The sequence below is a fragment of the Lutjanus erythropterus genome, chromosome 17 (genome assembly GCF_056507025.1).
Source record: "Lutjanus erythropterus isolate fLutEry1 chromosome 17, fLutEry1.hap2, whole genome shotgun sequence".
NCBI classification, from domain to species: domain Eukaryota; kingdom Metazoa; phylum Chordata; class Actinopteri; order Lutjaniformes; family Lutjanidae; genus Lutjanus; species Lutjanus erythropterus.
In genome coordinates this window covers 8,974,328-8,997,393 of record NC_139333.1, presented here as the reverse complement: position 1 = coordinate 8,997,393, position 23,066 = coordinate 8,974,328, and the positions used below count along the sequence as shown (strand labels likewise).

Sequence of the window (23,066 nt, the reverse complement as noted above, 5' to 3'; positions counted from 1 at the left end):
AGTCAATCAAGTAGAAACAAACAGGTATACAAACGGAAATAAGACAAAAAAACATCCAAGTAGGAGAACTAGCACGCCTTAGTTTGTATCAGTGCATAGCAACTGAATCATCCTCCTAACCAACATCCAGCACAGTTTCTTTGTGTTATCATTTATTTCCACAAGGGGGCACTACAACACCGCAGTAGAGCTGCTTTCCCACAGGGCTGCAGAAGAGACTGCAGCTCAAACCACACGTATTGGAAGAGCGGCGGAGGAAGACGGATAACATCTTAGAGGGAGAAAACATAACGACAGCAAGACCTCTATTTCCTATCCCCAAAAAGTTCCCCGCTGTCTGGAAATAGCTGTTGAAGTGAACAACAAGGCCCTGTGGTCCAGCTTTCCCATGGCACTGTGACCTCTCTATGACTGGCATGTCCTCTACAGGGAGCAGCTACACACACACACACACACACACACACACACACACACACAAACACACAAGCTGTAAACCATCCTGATGTAGGTCAGTATGGGTTACACAGAATAATAAATTTGCATATCCAGAACATTTTCTGGATAAATTATTATCATAACAATGCAATTACTTTCAAACAAGTGTCTAATAAGTGAAGAGAATGTGTGTGAAAAACAGTCAATTTTGGACACATCACAAATAAATCTATGCACTTCTATTTTGAAATGATGCCAGAATGTGTGATGGATATGTCCTAATGTGGCCATATCCGCTATAGTGTGTTTACATATGGAATAAAGTGAGTACATTAAGACAGTGAAGGAACATTCCTCCCAAGATATCCATTATTTCACATACCATCCAACATGCTCAGCATCTCTCAGCACGGGCAGAGAATTAACTAATGGTTTGGACCAGAGTCAGAACTAATGACCAGAGATGTGGAGGGGGGTCATCTGACTGGCTGCACAGCCTGGCCCCCAGCAGGAAGTGACCTCGGAGCATCTGTCATGTCACACGGGATGCTGCGTGGACCACTGAGAATCGAAAGATCTTACCCAGACGTTATCCAAATGTGTTTCGCACTTTTTTGTAAATCTCATCAGCACTGAGACAAAAGTGTGATTGTTTTTTGTTTTTTTTTAGTTAACTTTATGATATCAATTGTTCTTTTTGTTGTATTACTTGCAGTGTAACTCAAGGATTGGTCCTTGAGCCATTATTATTTTTGATTTATATTAATGATTTCTGAAATATTTCTGTCTAAAGGCCTTTACACACCAACAACAGTGCAAAAAAAAAAACAAGTTGTAAATGTTTCAGAGGTGATTTGGCCTCAGGATCACCCAGCTGGAAGTTCAAGGACATTTTACGTAGACTGTTGAAGCTTGATATCCACACCACTGGCAAACTCATGTGCTATTCCTCTTTGAAACTGTTGTATCTTTTAAAATTTTTGAAACTTTACAGCAGAGTTCTGTGAAACAAGTGATGCTGTCAACGACAGCAACATGCCATTTTAATTGGTCAGATGTGTACATGTCTTTTGAACGCTTGTACTGAGTGGATACAGGTTCAGAAAAATATTATTAACATGCAAATGAACTGCATGAAAAATCTGGTGTGTAAGGGCCTTAAGGTATTATTTGCAGATGACACAACTTTTTTATTCTCAAAAAGATCCTGGTAAATAACTTAAGTCTTAAATCAAGAACTCATTAAGATGGTAAGATTGTTTTTATCTCCTCATTGTTATCCTTATGGATTATCTTTGTAAATATCCCACTGATCATTAGTTACTTAATTACTTTCTTTATTTGTATATATGGATGTCTCCTAATGTGTGCGATGCTTATCCTTTATTTTTCGTCTTCTTTTTTCCCTTTCACTTTTTTTCAGCATTTTAATGTATTTTTCTCCTCCTCTAATGAATTAAATTATGCACTGGAGAGTGCCTGGATTTTTTGCAACTCTCCATCAGTACATTCTAAGTTGTATCTTTTCTATATGTGTGACTAAATAAATATAAAATTACATCAAATCCTCAGGGATATTATAATGTATCAGTAGTAACTAAACTACTTTGGGGTCAACAAGGAAATATTTATATCATTCTGATTGTTTTCTGTTCTTTGTTTTCAGTGAAAGTTTCTGAGAACATATGAAGGAGCCATGGTGAAAGAATGCTTTCAAAATCACAACCAAAAAGACAGTGTGCACAGATATAAATAATGTACAAGCAACACAGAAAAGATCAATCACCTCCAGTGGGGGATCCAGGCATGAAGCAGGGTCTGCTCTGATGTTTACAGAGTCTCTGGTTATATCAGCAGTTGGTGAGTCCATAGGACCGTCCCTTTCCCGCTCCCTGTCTCCTCCTCCGGCGGACCTCCAGGGGGAACCCCCAGAACTCGACCTGTCCATGCCCGGTGCCAGAGGGTTGAGCTGGGGTGACCTTGTTGCCATGTTTGCCGCTTCACTCTGGAGCCTGTCCTCCAGCTCCAGCTCTGCCTCCAGCTCCGCCTCCTCCTTGGCTTCCTTGTTGCTCTCCTCTAGGTGCTTCATCAGAACAGCAATGACAACGTTGACCAGGACAAACTGAGCGGTCAGAACGAAGGAGACGAAGTAGATGGGAGAGACCACAGTGTTGTAGCAGGTGCTGGTGTCATTTGCACAGTCCCTTAATGTGTCCTGGGCAAAGTGTGAAAACATGATATGAGCACATTGGCTTAAGTTTTACCAACTAACAACCAAACATGACATTGATACTGGATAATTCTACAAAACACTTTCAATATAGTGACTGTTTTGAATGCCTGATGGTTATGTATTCTAGCTACACTAGTAGCATGGTTTTAGAGATCTCAAAGCCAGTCAGTCAGTCTCAAATATCTCAACCATTATTGGAAGGAGTGCCTGTTCAACCTGCTGCTGTCTGGACAGAGATACAGAAGTATCCACTGCCAAACCACCAACTACAGAACAGCTTCCCTCTGTAGATATAAAGAGCTAATTCTGAGGTATAAAAAACACATCAATTCTTACATTCAGGTGATTATACACACTTTTAATGTTATACTCTATTCTTGCCATATTCTGCCAATAATTCCACATAAACACAACAGACCTTTAAAAATGATCAAAAATCAATACCAACTGCAATGAAACATTTTACTGTGATAGATTTTGCAGCTATATCACCCAGCCCAAATTGTTTTAGCGTTAATTAACAAACGTTAGCATGCTAAGATGATAAAGTTAGATGATGAATATTAACACTGTCACTGTGAGCATGCAAATGTTAGCATTTAGCTAGAACAGCCTCACGGAGCTGCTAGCGTGGGTGCTATATACACGCAAGGATAACTCCAGCTGAAGTATGGTTAAATTTAGGGAAAGATCATGAAGATGGAACAAGAGCCCTAAAAATGGGACATAAAGTCAGTTCTCTGTGTGAAAGTCAGATGCACTATCCTGCACATCCATCAGCATGACCTCCACACTCTTACTTTCTGCCTCATTATATAAAGGGCACACCACTACTACTGGCACTGAACGTTGGCATTGAACTTAAGTGTGTTGCATAATTGTCCAATATAAATGTGATTTGTAGAGATACTGGCCTGAAATAGAACATAGAGACATGACAAACAACCATATAAAAGTGTTGGAAAGTTAGATTAGTTATTTTAAGCTAACTGGCAACTTAGTTTATGAATTGTCTTTGAGCCAAAATGTGAACAAATCTAGTGCTAAAAGAGTTCAGGTGGAAAGAATCAGCTTTTGTAAATGCAATGGGGAGGTGCAGCACTGATTTGCATTCATCTGAAAAAACTGGTTAGGCTAGATTAAGCTGAAGTATGTGTACGGATGTTTTCAGGAAACAAATGACTGCATTGTTAGTTTTACCTTCATTATGCCATTCCAGTTGTCTCCTGTGGAAACTCTGAACAGCAGCAGAAATGCCATCCCGAAGTTTTTGAATGTGGCATAGCGCCCCAGACCTTCACATTGGTGCACCTCATCGCAAACTGGGGAGACAAGGAGGAGCAGGGAGGCGATGAATGTCCAGACAGTAAAAGAGAGACATATAGGTAGAGCGATATAGGTCAGTGATGATAACCACATTACCACGGTCATTTGAAGCCTACTGCATGGATGAGCTCATTACCCTGCTCACAGCAAATTTTATTTTGAAGGACCAATCTCATGTTTAGATCAGTGCATGGATCTATTATTACAATGCATCTGAACGCTTCTGAAATGAGCCAACGTTGTAAAAGTACAACGCTAGTGTTAGCATTAGCATTAGCTTAACTTTAGCCTTTCCTGCTCAGCTTTGTTTGGGGCTAACCACCCTCACTTTTTTTTAGCAGTTTGGAAACAACACACAAGACTTTTCTTGGTCCTGAGAACATTAACCGTACATTTACTGCCAGACCGCCAACTTACTGATCTCCTCCACTAGTAGCAATGTCACTCATCTGCTGCTCGCTCTAACAAATTTCCCTGCCACACACACTTAGGTACGGCCCTATGTCTTAAAGGAGCTATGCTACTTTTATGACAGTATACTTCCAAGTCAGTCCAATAAAATATAATTATCAAGGCAGCTGCGGTGAACTGCCATTCTGCAGGGATATGCTGCTTTGTCACTGCAGTAAGAAAAAATCCATACTGTCACAGTCTTGGATAGATAGAGACTTTCATGGCTTTTTAGTTGTCACAATATATGGCATTACAATGAAATAATAATTATTATTATACTATTGTACTACTTGAAAGCTACTAGCTTCAATTAGACATTAGCAAGGGAAATCTATACAGTATTTCCACAAAGGGTTTTAGAAAGCAATTTACATCAGATAGATTAAACCCACAGAGGGAAGACCTGAATACTCGATGCATGCCTGAATGGTATGTATGTGTGTGTAATCTTTGTTTGTGCTTTGTCTGGTTTGCTTGTATGCATGGCGCATGTGTCCTTACTCAAGTTACCAAACAGCTCCACTCCCAGCGCAGCAAAGATAAAAAAGAGTAGCATGAAGAGAAGACCCAGATTCCCCACCTGCAGGGAGACAACGGGAAGAGAGAGGGATTAGTCAGAGGAGAGAAATCTGTGGCAAAATAAACTAATAATAAGGGACAATAAACAGCTCATTCCAGTGAGAAAATAAAGAGAGGGCCGTGACGAAGCAGCCAAGAGAAAATGTAAGCTTTGACTATTTGCTAAACCACACCCCGAACAGCAATTGTCCAATCATAGTTTAGCAACTAGAAGTAGGCACAGCAGGCCTGTCAAGCTCTTGATTTCCCTGTGGGTTGAAGCGGTGAGCATGAGGTTGCAGTAAAAGAGATACTCAGAGTTTGGATGACAGTTTCTTGTTTTTATCCTCTCTAAAACCAAAAAGTGTAAGGAATGGATTAATCAACTATAACAGACTGCAAATGTTAGCATGTTTGACCAACTAGCTTACTGCCTACAGTAATACACTACCACTTTGTACTACATTACTCTGGGGATCACAGATTACACTAAACACACACTAGACCCACTGATGACTGGGTCATCCACTACATACATTATTTCCTCACTGTGTGGGCGCTGTTCTGGGACACTTCTAGACACCATGGTGAACAGACATTCCAGTTTGTCCAGAACAGTCTTGTTATTGGATGTCCTGAGTCCCAACAAATATCTGTAAAACACTAAAATGTCCTGATTTTCAACATTCACTACAAAATTGTCTTGGTCCACTCATTATAACTTACCCAATATAAAAATATAAATAATGCACTACACGTCAATCTATCAATCAATCAATTTGTCATTGTCAAGACTGATGCTAGCCTATCTTGCTAGCAAGCCTCACAGGCTTTGATGCTTGCCTATGACTTGCTAACAATTAGCTGCCATGCCAAAGAGAAAGGGCTCCAGAAGGCTCACTCCTTCCTTAATGAAGAATCTGGCAACAAAAAATTACAGCGCTGATAGCATCCAAGGTGTTGAAAGGTGCATTTGCAAACTGGTAAAAAAATTGTCGCCATCCTGATGGAAATAGCTGTGGTGTGTGCATAAATACATACATGTGGGGTTTCGAATACGGATCTCAGAGTGGGGTCCTCCTATCTTTAGCAGCTCTGTTCTGCTCTAATGGATCTGGGTAATTTAGACTATAGCAACTGCTACTTAATTTGTTATCCTTAACCTTTATTTCCACGCCTTCTATATGTATCATCAACTGGTAAAAATGTTGACTTTTTCCCAAGTAGCTTTCGCCTCTGTCTTTTAGCATGATATTGAGTATGTAGCCATATACCATTTTGCAGGGTTTATATTTTAAAAGTCAGCTGAAGACAGTTAAAAGTCATGGGAGTTAGAAAGGGCATTTAAATCTATTCTGCATCTATTCTTTATGCTAACATTGGCTTACATAGCTAGCTAGCTGCAACAGAAAAAATGTGCTAGCAGCTGTTGTCATTTCAGCTGACAAAATTAAATGAGCTTGAAATGAGATCGCTTTTGTCTACCTCTGTCTGAAATCAAGGACCCAAAATTAGCAAGATTTGCAGGGTGTAAAAAAACTGTCTCCGTAAACCACATATGTGTGTGAAAGACACAAATGAGTACAAGAAGCAAAATCTGAATAGAAATACGAGAAGCCAATAGTGTGGCTGATCCTGGTGAAAAAGATCATAGGGAATAACTGCTTTACCTTCATACAGAGGTGGGTTTGGGTAAGGAAAAGCTTTCGGGTTTGCTGCTACTACTGCTGCCAGTGCTAATCAGCATGTGGCAACCTGCTCACACCCCCACCATCGCCTATTATCGGATTTATTAATTATGAACACTTCTGACAAGCTCGAGGAGGAATGACAGACAGAGGTAGTATCAAAGACTGCTGCGAACATAGGACTGTGTGTTATTTTTTCTCTCAATTCTAACACTGCCGAAGTTGTTCTAATTTACCAACTCCACCACCCTCAAATCCACCCACCATCGTTCAAAACAAAACCTCAAGCTACATTCCCTTCCCAATCTCTGCAGGTTGCTGGTTATGCAAATAAGGGCCTCTTGAGTCGGCAAAAAGCTCACGGGAAACAACAGCACCCTTTAACAGAAGAAAATGCACGAAAAAAGAAATGCCTCCGGGATGTAATTTTAGGGACAGCTTCTGTGGGATGTGTAAGGAAGTGAAAGATCCACGGAGGAAAATACAGAGGAGGAAGGAAAAGAGAATTCAGTGGCTTCGGTGGATGTTATTTAACAGCGTTGACTGTGTACCTGAGGCAGGGCTTGCATAACGGTGTCCAGCAAAGCTCTCATCCCCCCCGCCATCTTCAAGAGCTTCAACACTGCGGGGACAGAGAGAAAATGAAAAAGTGTCCAACCAATATTAAGATTGTTCAGTCTTACATAACAGGACAGGGACCTGTGCCATCACGCCTTCTGCGAAAGTGAAAGGACTCAACATTTTCCTTACTTACAAACTAATCCCGTTCCATTAGTGTGGTCACAGGTTTCCTTTCATTGAACAACATTAAGCTTTCAGATAGCCTGATTGAGGTCATATCCTACTGATTGGGGTTGCAGTTTGTGGTCACTGGTATGGCGATGGGGTACCAATGGAGGTACACCAAGACTGATAGATAATGAATAATAATGAATGGAATAGTAAAGATGCACAAAAAAGAGTTTTTCTTGGCTTGGGTTAGTGACTTCCATGAGTCTCTCCGGGTTACCTCACAGTAACAAGGAAACAAGCCTAAGCCAAGAAATGGTTTCAACTAGGGGTTTTGTGATGTAGCAGTACTGACGATAACCGTAAGATTTTAAAAAATGAAATATTCATATCCGATCAATAATACACATATGATAATTTAGATCTTTAGGTTTAGGAATTTAGGTCTTTTGGGACTTTTTTTTATAGTTCATCTGGTCGCCTTTTTACCATACGTTAATTGTTATTGCACTTTTTGTATACTTTTCTACAGTTGTAGTTAGAGACTCCCTCCACTTCAGTACATTTATAGTTTGAGTGTAATTTATTTGCTAAAAAAGAGACAAAGTACACAATAAACAAAGTTAAAAGATGATGTTTTTTCCTAAATTTTGTATTGCAATAATATGTCATGAATTGCTGTGGCCACAATGATTGTATAGTGAAAATCTGATATTGTGACAGCCCTAGTTCCAACAAGTAATTATCTGTAAAAAAAGCGCAAATTGTCAATCCTACATTTTGGGGTGTTTTTTGGTGTAGGTCTAACAAACAAGATATGAAGTGTTAACTTTCTCCCTGTATCCATGCTTCGTGCTAAGCCAAGCTAACTCGCTGTTGTCTTAACCCTTACATTGATATTAGTCAGAAAATGCTGCTTGTTAAATATGTATGTTTACCAGCAGATTAAAATCTTGAGTGTCAGTGAGTCTTGTCCTTACATAATCCCATATGTCTTTGTGTTTATACTCAACATTCCCATGGAAATGGTCTGGTCTGGGAATATGTGATAAACAACAGCAAAAGAAGAAGCAGCTCAAGGGTCGTGTGGTCTGATGCCGAGGTAAAACTGGTACTACTGTCCTCCAGTAGCTATTAAATTTGGCATGTGGGATGCTGCTGGGCAGTAGCAGGGTCCCATTTCATAGCTAATATATTACATGGTATCAGACTGGTGCATAGACTTGCATACTTGTTGATGCCCGAAGCCACAATTTAGGCTTCCTGATACTGGCGTCAGTATCAGAACGACCCTGGTACAAAGTTCTAATTCAGTTCAAACACAGCTACTTTTAGGCAGCTCAAAAAGTTTAAACAGCAGAAACATTAGAGGAAGATGGAACTTGTACGTTGGCGAGGATGATGAAATGAGATTACAATGGAGCCAGTGTGTGAACGTAATCCAACTAAATCACATCTGCATGCTGTCTGAATATGAGATGCATGGTGATGCCAGAGAGAAAATGGAGCCACTTACTGTACCCACCCAAATCACAGTGTCAAACACACACACACATCACACACAAGATCACGTGTGTGTGCCTGGTTGTCTGTGTGACAGTAATCAATAACGACTTCCATGCTACTTCTTTTATTACACATTCAGTAATCAGACAGAACAGATGAGGTTCCCTCCTGCCTGTCTTATCTCCTCTTTCTCTCTGCTCCCCTCATCTCTTCCTCCTGTTTCCTCTCCTCCGGCCTTCTCTTATCTTTAATTACCTGGACAAGTAATCAGCCTGAAGCACGCGGGCAGTTTGGCTTCTCCTCTTCCTCCTCTTCCACTCCTGCCAAATCCATCTCTCCTCCTCCACCCTTCTCCACCGTTTATTCTCTCTTCAGATATGCCCTACGCTCTCTGTCTGTCTCACCCTCCAACATACCTTCCATTCATTCATCCCTCATTATCCTCATCCTCTTCATCTAAACCTTTTCGGCCTCTGTGCCAGCGACAGCCGTGGCCATCCCATTCCTGTGAACGTGATATTTCAAGAACGCCTCTACAGATTCTCTTCGAATTTGGCACAAATGTCCACTTCGACTTAACAATGAATTGATTAGAATTTGGAAGTCAAAGGTAAAGGTCGCTGTGACCTCACATACGTCCCATTTTCGTGAACACAATATCTCAGGAACGCCTGGAGGAAGTCTCTTCAAATTTGGTACAAACATCTACTTGGACTCAAGGATGAACTGATTAGATTTGGGGGGTCAAAAGTCAAGGCCCTTGTAACCTCATGTCCATCGCATCCTTGTGAACGCGACAGAGGAATTTCTTCAAACTTGGCACAAATGTCACTTGGATTCAAGGATGAACTGATTAGATTTTGGTGGCCAAATGTCAAAGGCTAAGATCACTGTGACCAGTTTACATCCATGTCTATAATACATGCAGATGTAGTATATAGACATGAATGTCAGCTGAAACTTGACTGGTTGGCAGAGGCATCCAACCGTTTTGTGGCAATTCTAGTTTCACTCTAACATCAATTGCTTCTCATTCCAACTTCTTTCCATCTTCTTCTAATCTATTTTCAGGTCAGAAGTTATTCATCATCCTTGCCTCCTCCTCTCCTCCCTCCCTCCTCTCATTTATTCCCTCCATACCTAGACTCGGTCCCTAGCAGCTTAATTCACTTACTGTCATAATATGTCTTGGCTCTCCTCCACCCTCAGCTATCTTTCCTCACCTCTCTCAGTCTTTGTCTCTATATTTTTCTCGCTCTCAGTGCTGTGTTTGTCAGCTGACTGTGTTTCTTGGTGCCATCTGGTCGACTCACACCCTGCCCGAACCCCACTGAGACCCGCCATGCAAAAATGACAAAGAGGGGAGTCCCAGGGACGTGGCTGTTTTACAAGGCATCTTAAAAATGCAGCACCGTGAAAGAGAGCAGAGTGTGTACGTGTCTGTGAGGGAGTGTGCCGGGGAGGGGATGGGTGGGTGGATGGATGGACGGGTGAATGGGCAGGGCGAGGGGCAGGGAGTTCATACCTCGTGCAATCCTCAGCACTCTCATAATGCGGATGATGGTGGGGTTGATAGGCAGAGAAGCCTCCTCAATCTTCTCTAGAGTGATGCCCATGATGGACAGCAGCACGATGACCAGATCCAGCTGGTTCCACCTACACACAGAGACACACATTCATCATTCTTGAACACAGTTCCTACAGAACTTCTTGTCACTTAAACTTGCAATGCAACTGGCTGCAAAATCTGATCTAAAAATGTTGTCAAAATCATCAAATTCATCAGTCATTTCTTTGAGTACAGAGATGTGAACTCAAGTCAAACGACCTGGGCTTGAGTCCAAAAACAGTCACAAATCCGATGACGTTAGACTTGACAAATCATTTTGAATAATAATGTGTCTTCACTTGGTCTTAAGAGCACTTAGAAACACAATCTGTTGAGAAACGAGCCAAATCAGTTTATTGCGTTTGCTGGCAAGAAGCTCATTGCCTTTGATTTACCTTTGTCAAGAGTTAGATAGGAAGAATGATGTCACCGTCAGAGAAGGTTAGCTAAGCTTAGCATAAAGGCTAGAAACAGGGAGAAACAGCTAGCCTGGCTCTTCTTAAAGGCAACAAAATCTAGATACAAACACCTCTAATGATTAATTAACAATTTACATCTAAATAAAATGAAACAACAAAAGTTGGGGTTTTCTGTTTCTTCGCCAGGTGCAGTGATTTCCTGGACTTTGCACTCATTGCTTGGCAATCTCATGATATAATGTGATAGAATTATATAATAATATAATTAGTGGCTTAGAGGTGCTATAGTTTTGGTAGATTTTGCTTCTGCCAAAAAGAGCCAGTGTTAATGCTATGCTAAGCTAATCATCTACTAGCTCTGGTGTCATCTTTTGGTAAAGACGTACAAGTGTTCTCAATCTTCTCATCAGACTTTCGGAAAGTGAACAAATGTTGTCCAAATTTGAAACTGCTGATTTATGTTGTAATGTGGTGATTGCCAATTTTGTGCTGATTTATAGTTTTAACCATTAGTGATGTGACTGTTACATTTCTTAAAACCAGCTGTATTTTGCATATTTTTAGTGCTTGTCCCCCATGTTGAATTTCTTTAAGGAGCTGATGTCACTATGACCTGCTTCTCAGCTCTCAATCTGTTTTTTCTCCACAACCGTGTGGCGACTCCCAGAAATTATCCCAAGACTCCCTTAGGGGTCCCAACCCCTAGGTTGAGAACCACTGGTCTCAGCAACAAAAATATTTAGTAAGGTTTACAAAAAGATAATTGTTTGGGTTAAAATAAGTACAATTTAATATACATAAGATAACTTCTATGAGTTAACATTCAGGAAAGTTTTAAATGTTTCCCAGCTGATGTATGTTATGTAAACCGGTCTCCTGGGTGAAAGTTCAGTCTGTCCAAATCCATCCACCCCACCTCCTTCATATGCAGACTTTCTTGCTTGTATGCCAGATCACCTGAATTCAATGGCACAATAAAACATAATGCTAGAGGGGCACCTTGAGAAATGATGCCACAGGGGTTCCCTATAGGTGTCATAGCTTGAAGCATAGGGCCACTGACCAAGCTGCCATATTTGATGCACTGGGAGTCAGAACAGGCTGACATATAGACTTTATCAGGAAGATAAAGATGAAGTCCTGTGTTTCATTAATCAGATTTCTCCACATCCCTGATGATCGAAGTTGATTGGTTTTGTTAATGCACATGCTTGCTCATTCACAGTATATTAACCTTCACTCATTATTTACAACCAAGCCTACAGGGGTGAGTATTTGACACTCAAAAGACAGATTTTGTGTTCAGTATCACTGTGATCGTGCAGAGAGTACAGAATAAAGCCAAAACTCTAGTCATACACAATTAACTAATCACATAAACTTAATTTTCTGGATGCATGGAAGCGTGCAGTCTATTTCAGTGTTATGAGGCTGATTAAAAAAAAAGCAGCAATGCTATAATTTCATTTTAGTATATCATAAAGATAAATGTAGTACACTCAGATGAGGAATCAGCAGGCTACTTTCCTTCCCAGATACTGTGACTTGTGAGATCAAAGTGTTGGGACCAAATTTAATTTTCCAGGCTCTGTGCAATAAATGTGCAGTGAACAAAGTGTTTGGAACAGAAGGAGCGTGTAAAAAGTGAGTAAAGACAGTGGTGGGTGGTCATACTAATCGGTTTTGTCAATTTTCTTTGTTTCTTTTCCACGAGTAGGTTTCCCTCTGAGTTTGAGTGTCCATTCTGTAGTTTATCCCCCATATCCTCATTTAGCACTCAAAGAACAGGAATCAAAACAAGAATATCAACTTAAAGGAATAGTTCAAACTATTTAAAGTGACGCTGAATGAGCTATATCCATACTATTCATTCATATTTAATTATCCATACTACAGATGAAAAATTACAGATTTTCCCATGGAGTTTGGAGAAATATTTTGCCTCTCCTAGCAAGGTAAATCGATGAAAATATTCTAAATATAGCACACAATTAATCTGATTCTTTTTAGGTTGATAAAAGATGCTCTCCTGCTCACTACGGACAAGTACCTCATACAACCAGACTTCAAAACATCCAAGCTTTTCCATTAAAATTCATCTAGACTGTCACATGTTTCAAAGTTGTTCTTACCTGTTTGTGTGTACCTGTGCATGTGTGTGTGTGTGAACTGAGTAAATATTAAAGCGTACCGCTGCCAAATCCAATAAGGGTAATGGTCTACTCTGGCAAAGAGAATGGACATCGTGGAGCCCTTGGTGGTCAGCTCTGGTCCAACAACATGATGCCTCCAATGAGGTGTGTGTGCGTGTGCGTGCGTGTGTGTTATGTGTGTATTCAGGTGATGTGTGCTAGCATATATTTGGGCGGTTGTGATTGTGTTTGTGCATTATTGTGTGGTTTTCAGCGGGACGCCAGGGATTTCAAAGCTATGAAATCATCTAAGGCAGCGTGTTTTATGGGTGTTTAACGAGGCCGTTTGTATTCATACAGGCCTCACTGAGAACCATCCACCGGAGCACCTTAGAAAAAGCACATTTAAGTCTCTGAATGCTGCCTCAGATTTTCCACATGACTCAGAGGTTAAAGAACGGTACCTTTAACCACCAATCTATTATAATATTGCATCCAGTAAAATGTCAAAAGCCTAAACTGGGAGGTAAATGTTTATGCAGGGATTCTGTCTGATCTGTGTCCAAGATTTGTGGGAAAGGTCATTACTGTGGGGAGCACGGCAGTTTATTTGAATACTGACTTGTCCTTGAAGAAGCGCCGGAAGCCAAAGGCCACCAGCTTGAAGACGGACTCCAGAACAAAGATGAGGGTGAAGATGTAGTTACAGATCTTCAAAGCCTCGGTCAGCTCCTGAGGATGTGAGGGAGAGAGATGTTAAAGATTAATAAACCGCGCAAGTACCCATCTTAACAAGGCAGTAAACCTTGAATTACATTTTCTGTTATCTTAGCAGTGTAAGCTGTGGCCTTAATGAAATGCACTGAAACTGCACTGAAAACCAATGAAAAGACCTCACTCTTTTGCCAGTTTTTTATCACTACACCTAAAGGAGAAGTATGTAACAACTGTGCATCCAAAAATGAGTACTGCAGTCCTTTAGCTTGAGCCATAGATCGCATATTAAATAGGTTGAAATTCATTTAATATACGATCTATGGTTGAGGCGAGTTGTTCCCCCTTGGCCCCTCCTCCCCAGACTCAGGGAATCTCAGGCAGGCTGCAGGAATGTTGCAGGAGTGCAAGGCAAGTTCAATATTACACTTTGACAATGATGAGTGACGGCGAGTCCTATGCTGCAAGCTGATCAGCTGTTCATTGTCTGTCAATGTAGAGCTAACCCCGTTATCCCGAAAACAAAAGCCCACTACTCCGCTGCTGCTACTCTGCTGCCTGCCAGACTCCATTAACATGTTGCTCACTCAAACATTATAAACATCTTTTCCACCTAAAAGATTATTAATGATTTCTGTGACTCAGACACTAACCTGTTCAGTAAACATTCTGCATGAATTTGAGCTCTAATTACACTGCTCTAACTCCTTTAATGACTTGCTTTGGTTTATATTTTTGCTGTGTAAATATACAATTTTCCTTTTACAGCCTTTGCATGAAATACCAAAAGGTCCTTATTGTAAACTCTGTCCTCTTCTCCAGAATTAGCCATTCCATTAATAGATCACTCGCATGGCCCCTCCGCTCCTCCCTCCCTCATTCTCTAGCAAAAGGCCATTAGAATCAAAGTGTCCATTTTTGCCTGTGGGAGAAGTCACAGTGCGCATCTGCATGTAAAAACTGACCTTTAGCAGCCAGGCAGGGAGAGAGCTAGTAGTCAACAGGGATTTCACTAAATCCTCACTGGTGGCACTTCATCGCAGCTAGTTCCAGTTCGTGATACATCACTAACACCCACTCTACCCCATTCCTATCTACAGTGCGTTACCTCCTTATTTGTCCAATAACCTTTTATTTATCTCAGTTTTTATTCTGCTGCATCTCTTTGTCTTTTATACTCTTGTGGAATTTTGCTAAATACAGTCTTTCCCTCCACCGCCCTCAAACATATTTTGTTCTACCTCCACCTCTGGGTTCTGATCAGGCAGGTGGTTAACAATATGCTAAAGCGACAGAAATATTTCTAAAATGAGTGGAAGACAAATCCCAGCTGGAACCCTTGCCTGGTGGTGATTAACATATGGGCTATAAATCCTCAGTATCCAAACCAGACCTTGGTTATGGATTTGTACTGGGTTTACCAGATGGGTGAAATTTGCAGTACCCCATGTTACCTTAAATTTATGGAGTTTAAAGCCTTCCTAAACCCTTTTAATATGTCTTCCTGTCTTTTATTGATTGTGCATTAATCTCATATTCATTGTTTTGACCTCCCTTTTATAGTCCATCATTGCCTTTTATACCAGGCTTTTACAATTCTTACTTCCATTTCCTTTTCTATTGAGAAGATCCCTTTCTCATGCTTGTTTAAAGACCTAGTAAGGTAGTTTTGAAAGGTTATTTTTTATTATTCTTGATATTTTATTAGCTTGTATACCTGCCTATCAGAAGCCTCATGAAGTCATAGACCTGGTGTTTCAGGAAGATTAAAACTAATATTCCAATGACATTCAATTTAAAAGGCAAATGTACATTACATACTAATCTTTTTCAGAATAAACTGATGTTTTGACCTTGTATCTTAAACCTTTTCATCCCGAAACAGTTTTAAAATATTTGCCAGAATTTAGTATTTTCTCCTGAATTGTATTTGTGGTGGAGTGAAAATGTCTTTGACACAACCAGACTGTAGGACAGAGTCAGTTATGTCTTTTTGGGTTAGTGTAGGTCTGACAGTATGCAAACAAACATCATACCAAATGTCAGATATATGATTGTAATATCGTTTCCATCTAATTGACCTTTGCCACCCCCTTTTGCTCTGTCCTCCTGTAACTAACTTTCTCAACTTTCTTCCCTACCTCTAAAAGCGACATATGTGGTTACATCTCCAGCAAATTAGCCCTTTTGGGGGGAAAATTAGGATGTTTTTTCAGTTTTTTGCCATCTCCATAAACATTTTCGACTGTGATGCTTCAAAATGCGCATTAAAAATATGTTGATGGAAACATGACTGTTGACTGACCAATAACACGAACACTGGCAATCTTTTGAAATGATCATTCAAGCTCAGGTATGAACATTTAAAGGAAATAATCCCATGACCCCACCCCACACCTATGACATCTGACCTCAGGCTGCTGGTAGTGCTCCATGGACATGGCGATGACGTTGAGCCCTATGACGACGGTGATGAACAGGTCCAGGTAGTGGCTGGTGCACATCTTGTGGATGAGGAGGCGGGTGGGAGAATAATCGGAGTAGTAGGGCTTACTCTGAGCTTCTGTTGGAAGTGGGGAGTGGTGAGGGGGGTGGGGTAAGGAGGAGGAGGGGGAGGAGGAGGTGGCGTTCAAAAAGTGAGATAGGACGTAATATGCTGGGACACTTTACAGTAGACCTGCTGTGTTGAGGACTGGAACCACCAAAGCTGCTTTAAAAAGAATGGTTAGTCAAACACTCCTGCACACTTAAATTCACTCAAAGTGGTATTACAGATTCGTGAAGAGAGATGTGAAGAGATTAGAAAAGAGGAAGGCGGATCAGATGCTGGACGGAGAGAAAGAGAGACTCCAGCCAAGCCCTCCTGTGGTCTGCAGTCATGACTAATCTAATCAAATCTCCTCTCCTCTGATCAACAATTATTTAAATAAGCTCTCTGAGTGAGAGTGATGGGAGATAAGCAGCACTGAGGCAGTTGTTGGGATAATTCCAGAGGCAGCAAAAGTACACATATCCATTTCTCAAGTAGAAGTACACCTACTTGTGTCAAAAAATATTTTGGTAAAAGCAGAAGTACAAATTTAACTGGGTCAGTGCAGGCTCTGACAAGTACTGAAAGTATAAAAGTAAAAGTAGCCCCCTGAAGGATACTCCTACTAAGTGTTTTTGTGTACAACTAACTGAACCTCACCTTTTATCTAAAGTCTATTGTCCGTTTCGTCTTGACACTGGTCACTTTTTAAGAGAGATATTGTGTATTTCATATTGTATTTTGTACTGTGCAGTGTGTCCCCATTGCTTTATTATGGTAGCCACCTGGATTTACTGTAGTCTGCATTGTACTGTGAATTATATTAATTGCATGTACTTGTTATGTGTAGGACTACAGATGGAAATCTCGCTAAATCTGGTACAACCAAGTTTTCATTTTGTATAAATGATCAGTGTCATTGCACACTGTCCTTTTATAAATCAGCTAAACTAAATTAAACTAAACTAAACTATGTCTTTCACACCGTTTTCATCTTCATACATCTAATTAGGTCATTTTAGTTGTGTTACGTCACTTTCGTCTTCTTGCATTACATTGTTTTCGTTTTGTAATATATCACTTTCATCTTGTTAGGCTTTTTAAGTTGTTTTCGTCTGTTGATTTCTGCTTGTTATGTCTTACATCATTTTTGTCTCTTGGTCTCCTCTGCTGTGCATGATATTACTGATGGATACACAAGGAATCGTCTTTTCTATGAGGTGGAAAAGGTCGGGAGTAAAAATTAAAAGTTGTCTGAAAAATAAATACTTATGTAAAGTACAGTATTTGTACTTACTTGGTTTTAATTTATTCTTTACTTGCCACCTCTGGATATCTCAGTGTGGAGATTTGGCCATCTCTCCCTCTGTCTCTCTGACCAACTTACCGTCCCCTATTCCTTTCACTTCCCTCTTCTCAGGAAAAGGACATAACGTGGGAGAAAAGTTTCCCATACTCATCCATCACTTTGTTCCCCACCTCTTTCCTTCCACCCGCAGAGGATGGATGGATGGGCTGGGATTTAGGATGAGGAAGAGAGAGGAGGCACGCTCCATCTATTACCTTATCTCTCCATCAGTGAAGGAGAGGCTCTAGGTCACACAGGATGGCGAATGACGCACACACACGTGACACACACTCAAAAGGCAAAAGTCCTTTGGGTGTTGGGAGTGCTCCCTCTCTGCCCAATTAGCCCAGGTGCGCTGCTGCGGTTGCAGCTGTGCTGGGCTGGAACCATTCCCACGAGTGTGCACGTGTGTGTGCACTTCATGATGTGCGCCTTGTGGTTTCCCTATCGAATCGGAGAATCTCCACACATAGATCAGGGAATGAGACAGGAGAGCTGAGTAAGCAGAGTGTGTTAACGGACTGCCCATCCATCCCTTAATGTTAAACATACTATATATATCTGCATCTTTAGGGATTGAAAATCATCTCTTGGGATTAAACCTTCCAGGTATGTACTTACTATCAAGGGAGAGCCCAGAATATTTTCAAACAATAAGGTAATGTACATCTCCATAGTGCGCCTTTATTTTAATTCATAGGCTTGAATTCCTTCAAATCTTCCTAAAAATAACATTCTACAGGCTTTTAATGTGAAATATTTGAGCAGGAAGTGTGAAGTTTCTTAAGATTAAAAGTTGAAACAAATAACAGCAAAGCTGAAGTTGGAATTAATTAGTAAGGCCACTGTTACTATTAAAGGGGAACTGATTTTACACTTGAAGCTCAGCTCTGTCATTATAGGAAGTGCTATTAAAATCAAAACTGAGCTGGCCTCAACTTTTTGCAGCGCTCCAATAATGATACAATAAGGAAATAAGGGAAATCATAATAGGTGCCTTTTCAGAATAAAAGCTTGTCTCTAATGTAAGCCTGTTTTAAATAAATACCTGGTTATCTCTGCTGTTAAGGTAAATAATAGATGGCTTCAACATTGCAAGTTAGAGAGTTGTTGAGCTTTGGCAGAGGTCTGCACTCTGCTGAGCACCTTCAGGTTAATTATTCTATATTTGTGCTCAGGGTCATCTTTGCTGAAAGCTAATTTTGCGCCTGCTGGTAATTATTGATATTGACAACAGGGGAGATGATCCTGAATACTGGTGGTACCGGCTGAACCACAGGGTAGACCATGTCGGAGTATGACTGCTCCTGAACTCCTACGGTGATGTGCGTGCCAGAAAGTGTAAATAATGTGGCCTCTGGTGTGCTTGGTTTGGCTTTTCAAATAAATGCACTAAAACAGGATGACATACTCAGTCACCTGCTTTGGTTTTCAGCACCTCAGGTCATGGAGCAGCAACACTTCGTCATCTTGTCAGCTGCTTTTTTTTATATATATATGAGGCAATACTTTTAGATGTTTCGCCATATGGCCCACCGAATAGACAGTGATGAAGCAGGTTTAAAGCATCTTGGGTAAGTGTGGGAACACGTCTTTGAATCAGGGCAGTTAGGTATAGCCCTTGTGGGATGCAACAGCTTCATTCGCTGGGAATTCCTATTTACGAGATCCTCCATCATCTTTGGATGAGCAAACATTATTTTTACTCTGTTCTACTTACTGTCTGCAGGTGCACGGCAAGCTAAAGTAGACAGACACACACATAACAGGAGTCCCTTTGTTTTACCTCCTGTATGTTCTCCCATTCATCGAAATATGCTGCTAAAGATGCTGTTGTTTTATACTTTTTCTCTACCTGGAACCCAACATAAAGAATTATACCTACAACCATCTCTGAAAGGTTTCACCCATAGCCCCTAAAGGTTCCATCCAGAACCTGTCTAGTTTCTAAGGGTGCTAACAAGAACCAACCCAGGGGGTTCTACCTATTTATATTCCAGGAGTTTTATCTTGGGCCCACACAGGGTGCTTTACTGAGAACCCTCTCATATTCCAAGGGGCTTATTTAAAATCTACCATGAACCATTTTATATTTGAAGGGTTTTATCTAAAAGTCACCCTGGGGGTTCTACTGAAAAACGTTTCATATTCCAAGGGTTTTATCTAGAATTTACCAGAAACCATTTTATACTCCAAAGGTTTTATCTAGAATCTACCAGAACCATTTTATTTAAAATCTCCTGAGAACCCTTTTAAATTCCAAGGGTTTTGTCTAGAACCCATCCAGGGAGTTCTACTGATAACTTTGTTTTTATTTTGGTACAAAGAACCGTTGACAAACCCAAGAAAAAAGAGTCCTTCCTTCAGGATTTCAACAATCCTTAAGGAACTCTTCCTTCCAAAATCTGTCTTTGGATGAAAAGGGCTCTTCATGAAACCCTTAGTCTTACAAAGAACCCTTGACAAACCCTTTCTTTAAAAGGGTTCTTCAGAAACAAATTGTACTGGGTAGAACCATAGCCCTTCAGGAAGAACCCGTCTGAGACCCTCATTTCTAAGACTCTACTTACAGGGCCAACATAGTATGGAATAGCTCAAGTGAGTATGCTAGATTGGTTCACTTTCTCCCTAAAAAAGTATTGAGGAAGTAAGTAAGCATTGCCCTTTATATTATGGATGGGGCAAAGAGTGCAAGACCAAGAGAGAGATGGGGGGATAAGGGAGAAGAAATGGAAGGAAAAAGAGACACAGAAACCTTTTGGCTAAAGCTCAACTAGTCTCTGGAGGAGAGAGAAGGGAATGAAGTGAAGGAATACAAGGTGAAAGTTTAGAAAGCTAAATTACACTCAGCGCCCCAACTCTCCTGCTCTCACTTCCACTGCTACTTCCACTGCTCTTTTCTCCTCCACAGAGAAAAGACGAGAGCTGACAATTAATGAGGAATGGAGTTTATGCCGCTCCTGCTTTCAGTCAATGCTGGCATCGAAACTATTTTGTTTGAGTCAGGTAACAATAGAAAGAATGAAGAAAATATTCTCTCCCCTCCTTCACTGATGTGGCGGCCTCTTCTCTCAGCTCTCATCAGTTTGAAAGGGCAAGAGGATGGGTGCAAAGGCAAAGAGGGGTCACTACCTGCACTCGTCTCGTACAGGTCACAATGCCTGCCCTCTGCATCTCCATCCTCACATTTGACACCAATTCTGTGTACATTTAACAGACCATCAGGGCAATCTTTTCATGGAAATTTAGATCTCATTAAGTTTGTGAAGTAACCGCACTACATGAAATTACATCAATCTATAGTGAAGGTATTTTATGTTTGAGACCCAAATGGAATAAATGTTATCTTCTTAAGCTGCATTGCTTGCCAAAACAGATCTTTACAATATTTTGCAGTTTATCTTCTAACACTTCTGTGGCGAATGTCCATCAGATCTGTCTGCATTGTGTTACAGTTCCACTGTGGCTGCAGATGCCATTCTACCTGATAGTAGTAGTAGGAGTAGCAATGAGCTCTGTGATGGGAGCACCTTTCTTGCTGCTCTTTTGTTTTCGTTACATGCCGGGTCTAATATTGCATCCCTGAAATGTGACATTCACTTGCAAATGCATTGGAAATTGATCCTTGATAAGTCCCACCCCTTTTGGAACATTGTACAACTCTCCTTTCCTGTTTCCTGTACATAGATATGCTCTGTACTATGCTTATCTATGTTGAAAAGAAGACTAAATTATGGCTACCAGATGTTGCTTATATATATGGTCATATCATAAGTTAGCTAATGTTAATAGCAAGCTAATCTACAACAATCAGTTACTAGGCAGGTAGCTAATGTTTTGCCACAGAGCAAAAGATCAGCTACCTAGCAAGCAAATCTACATCAGTCATTAGCTAGCTAGTTACATCTGATAGGTAATATGAGCAAAAGGCCTGCAAACTAGCTAGCTAATCTACATCAAGCGTTAGCTTTTTATTTAACTTCTATCTTCAAAATTTGGTTTTCCTTTCATCATAAACAAGCTTAGCACAGATATCCAAGTAGACGAAACAGGAAAAGAGCAATATGACCAAGGGTCTGTACCAAGCTTGTTCAACTGTTGTTGGGACACACAGAAAAAAGGGGAGGGACTTAGGAAGGTTCAGTAGTATTTCATTCGTTACTGAATGAGTCTTAAAAGCAAGTCGTATACAGCACAACAAGGTTTTTCTGTAAATAAGTTTAAGCCTGCACATTACAGTGAAGAGTGGGACGGACACAGCCTGGTAAATCTCCAGTCTGTCCTCCCCTGCTCCCTGTGATCAGCCATACTGTGTTTTAATAAAGTAGAATTCACTGTTTCTGTTGTTGGACAGGGTAAAGAGTGTAAAATAGATGATTTAATTGCGGCTCATAAATACTACCGGCAGTCGTTTCCAAGCTGCCACACTGCAGTGCTGATAAAATCATTATTTATATCATTATTATAAAATCACTGACATTTAAAATGAGTGATCACAGCAGGGGACAAAAGGTCGTTTTCTTAATGCTGCACAGTCCCCAAGCCTCATTGGGCAAGTCTGTTGTTGTTGTTGTTCTGCAAAAACTCAGAGACAGACAATTTGGAAGGACAAGGGCCAAAATTAAGAAAAAAAAGATGTGTATATACATTTCCTGATGAGGGCTACTCCATATACACTATTCAGGCATGGGGTAATCCAACAATTAGGGATGCACAATATCTGATTTTGTCTGATATTTGATACGAGAATATTTTCCAAATCATTTCTAGCCTTATCGTGTTGGCCCACTGGGAGATGCTTTTCAGAATTCAGAATAGCTAGCTGGATCCTGTGGACATTCAGCTTTAAATTTACTGTGTGACTTCACTGTCGGTAAAGAGATCTAAAACCCCAGCTGAAAAGCTGCCCAAGGTCTGACAGACAAGAAGAAGAAAAAACGTTGTAAAAACAAAAAACATTAATAATTCCCTGTCCAAAAACAACCCCAAAAGCCTTATTCCTCCTCTTGCCTTTCAGTGCACTCCCCTTTCCCTCTGTGGACTTTCAAGTCACCTTTGGGAGATGAGGATGTGCAAGCCAGATAGTTGGCCCTGGGAGTTGCTTTTGGACGCGGCCACGCTCAAAAACATAATGCATACATTTCCGAGGCGGTCTTTGTTGGGAAATACAGACACGGTAAGGGTCCTTGGTTGTGGAACCAATGAGTTCGAGCGGCACAGCACAGCACTGTGGCTATACTGTGGCTATGTGGGTTGGGTTGGATATGTAAGATATGGGTTGGATCTGGAACACAGTGGACCTACAGCTGTCTGGAATGTGGTGATCAAGTGAGGGTGTCTACGGTAAGGTCGTGAAGTGGACAGGATGTCGTGCCAGCTACTCTGA

General features: G+C 40.7%; 1 protein-coding gene across 2 annotated transcripts in view; it reads right to left on the bottom strand.

Annotated features, from left to right (window-relative positions):
• cacna1g (calcium channel, voltage-dependent, T type, alpha 1G subunit) overlaps nt 1–23,066 on the bottom strand; it is a 215,309-nt gene that overhangs the window by 16,528 nt on the left and 175,715 nt on the right. For both annotated transcript variants that reach the window (XM_084741595.1, XM_084741594.1), the window contains exons 26-32: nt 16,214–16,365; nt 13,711–13,820; nt 10,454–10,584; nt 7,245–7,315; nt 4,949–5,027; nt 3,869–3,990; nt 2,222–2,650 (exon numbers count right to left, since the gene is read on the bottom strand). In XM_084741595.1, coding sequence (XP_084597721.1) covers nt 2,222–2,650; nt 3,869–3,990; nt 4,949–5,027; nt 7,245–7,315; nt 10,454–10,584; nt 13,711–13,820; nt 16,214–16,365 — 1,094 coding nt within the window. The remainder of the gene's footprint in view (nt 1–2,221; nt 2,651–3,868; nt 3,991–4,948; nt 5,028–7,244; nt 7,316–10,453; nt 10,585–13,710; nt 13,821–16,213; nt 16,366–23,066) is intronic.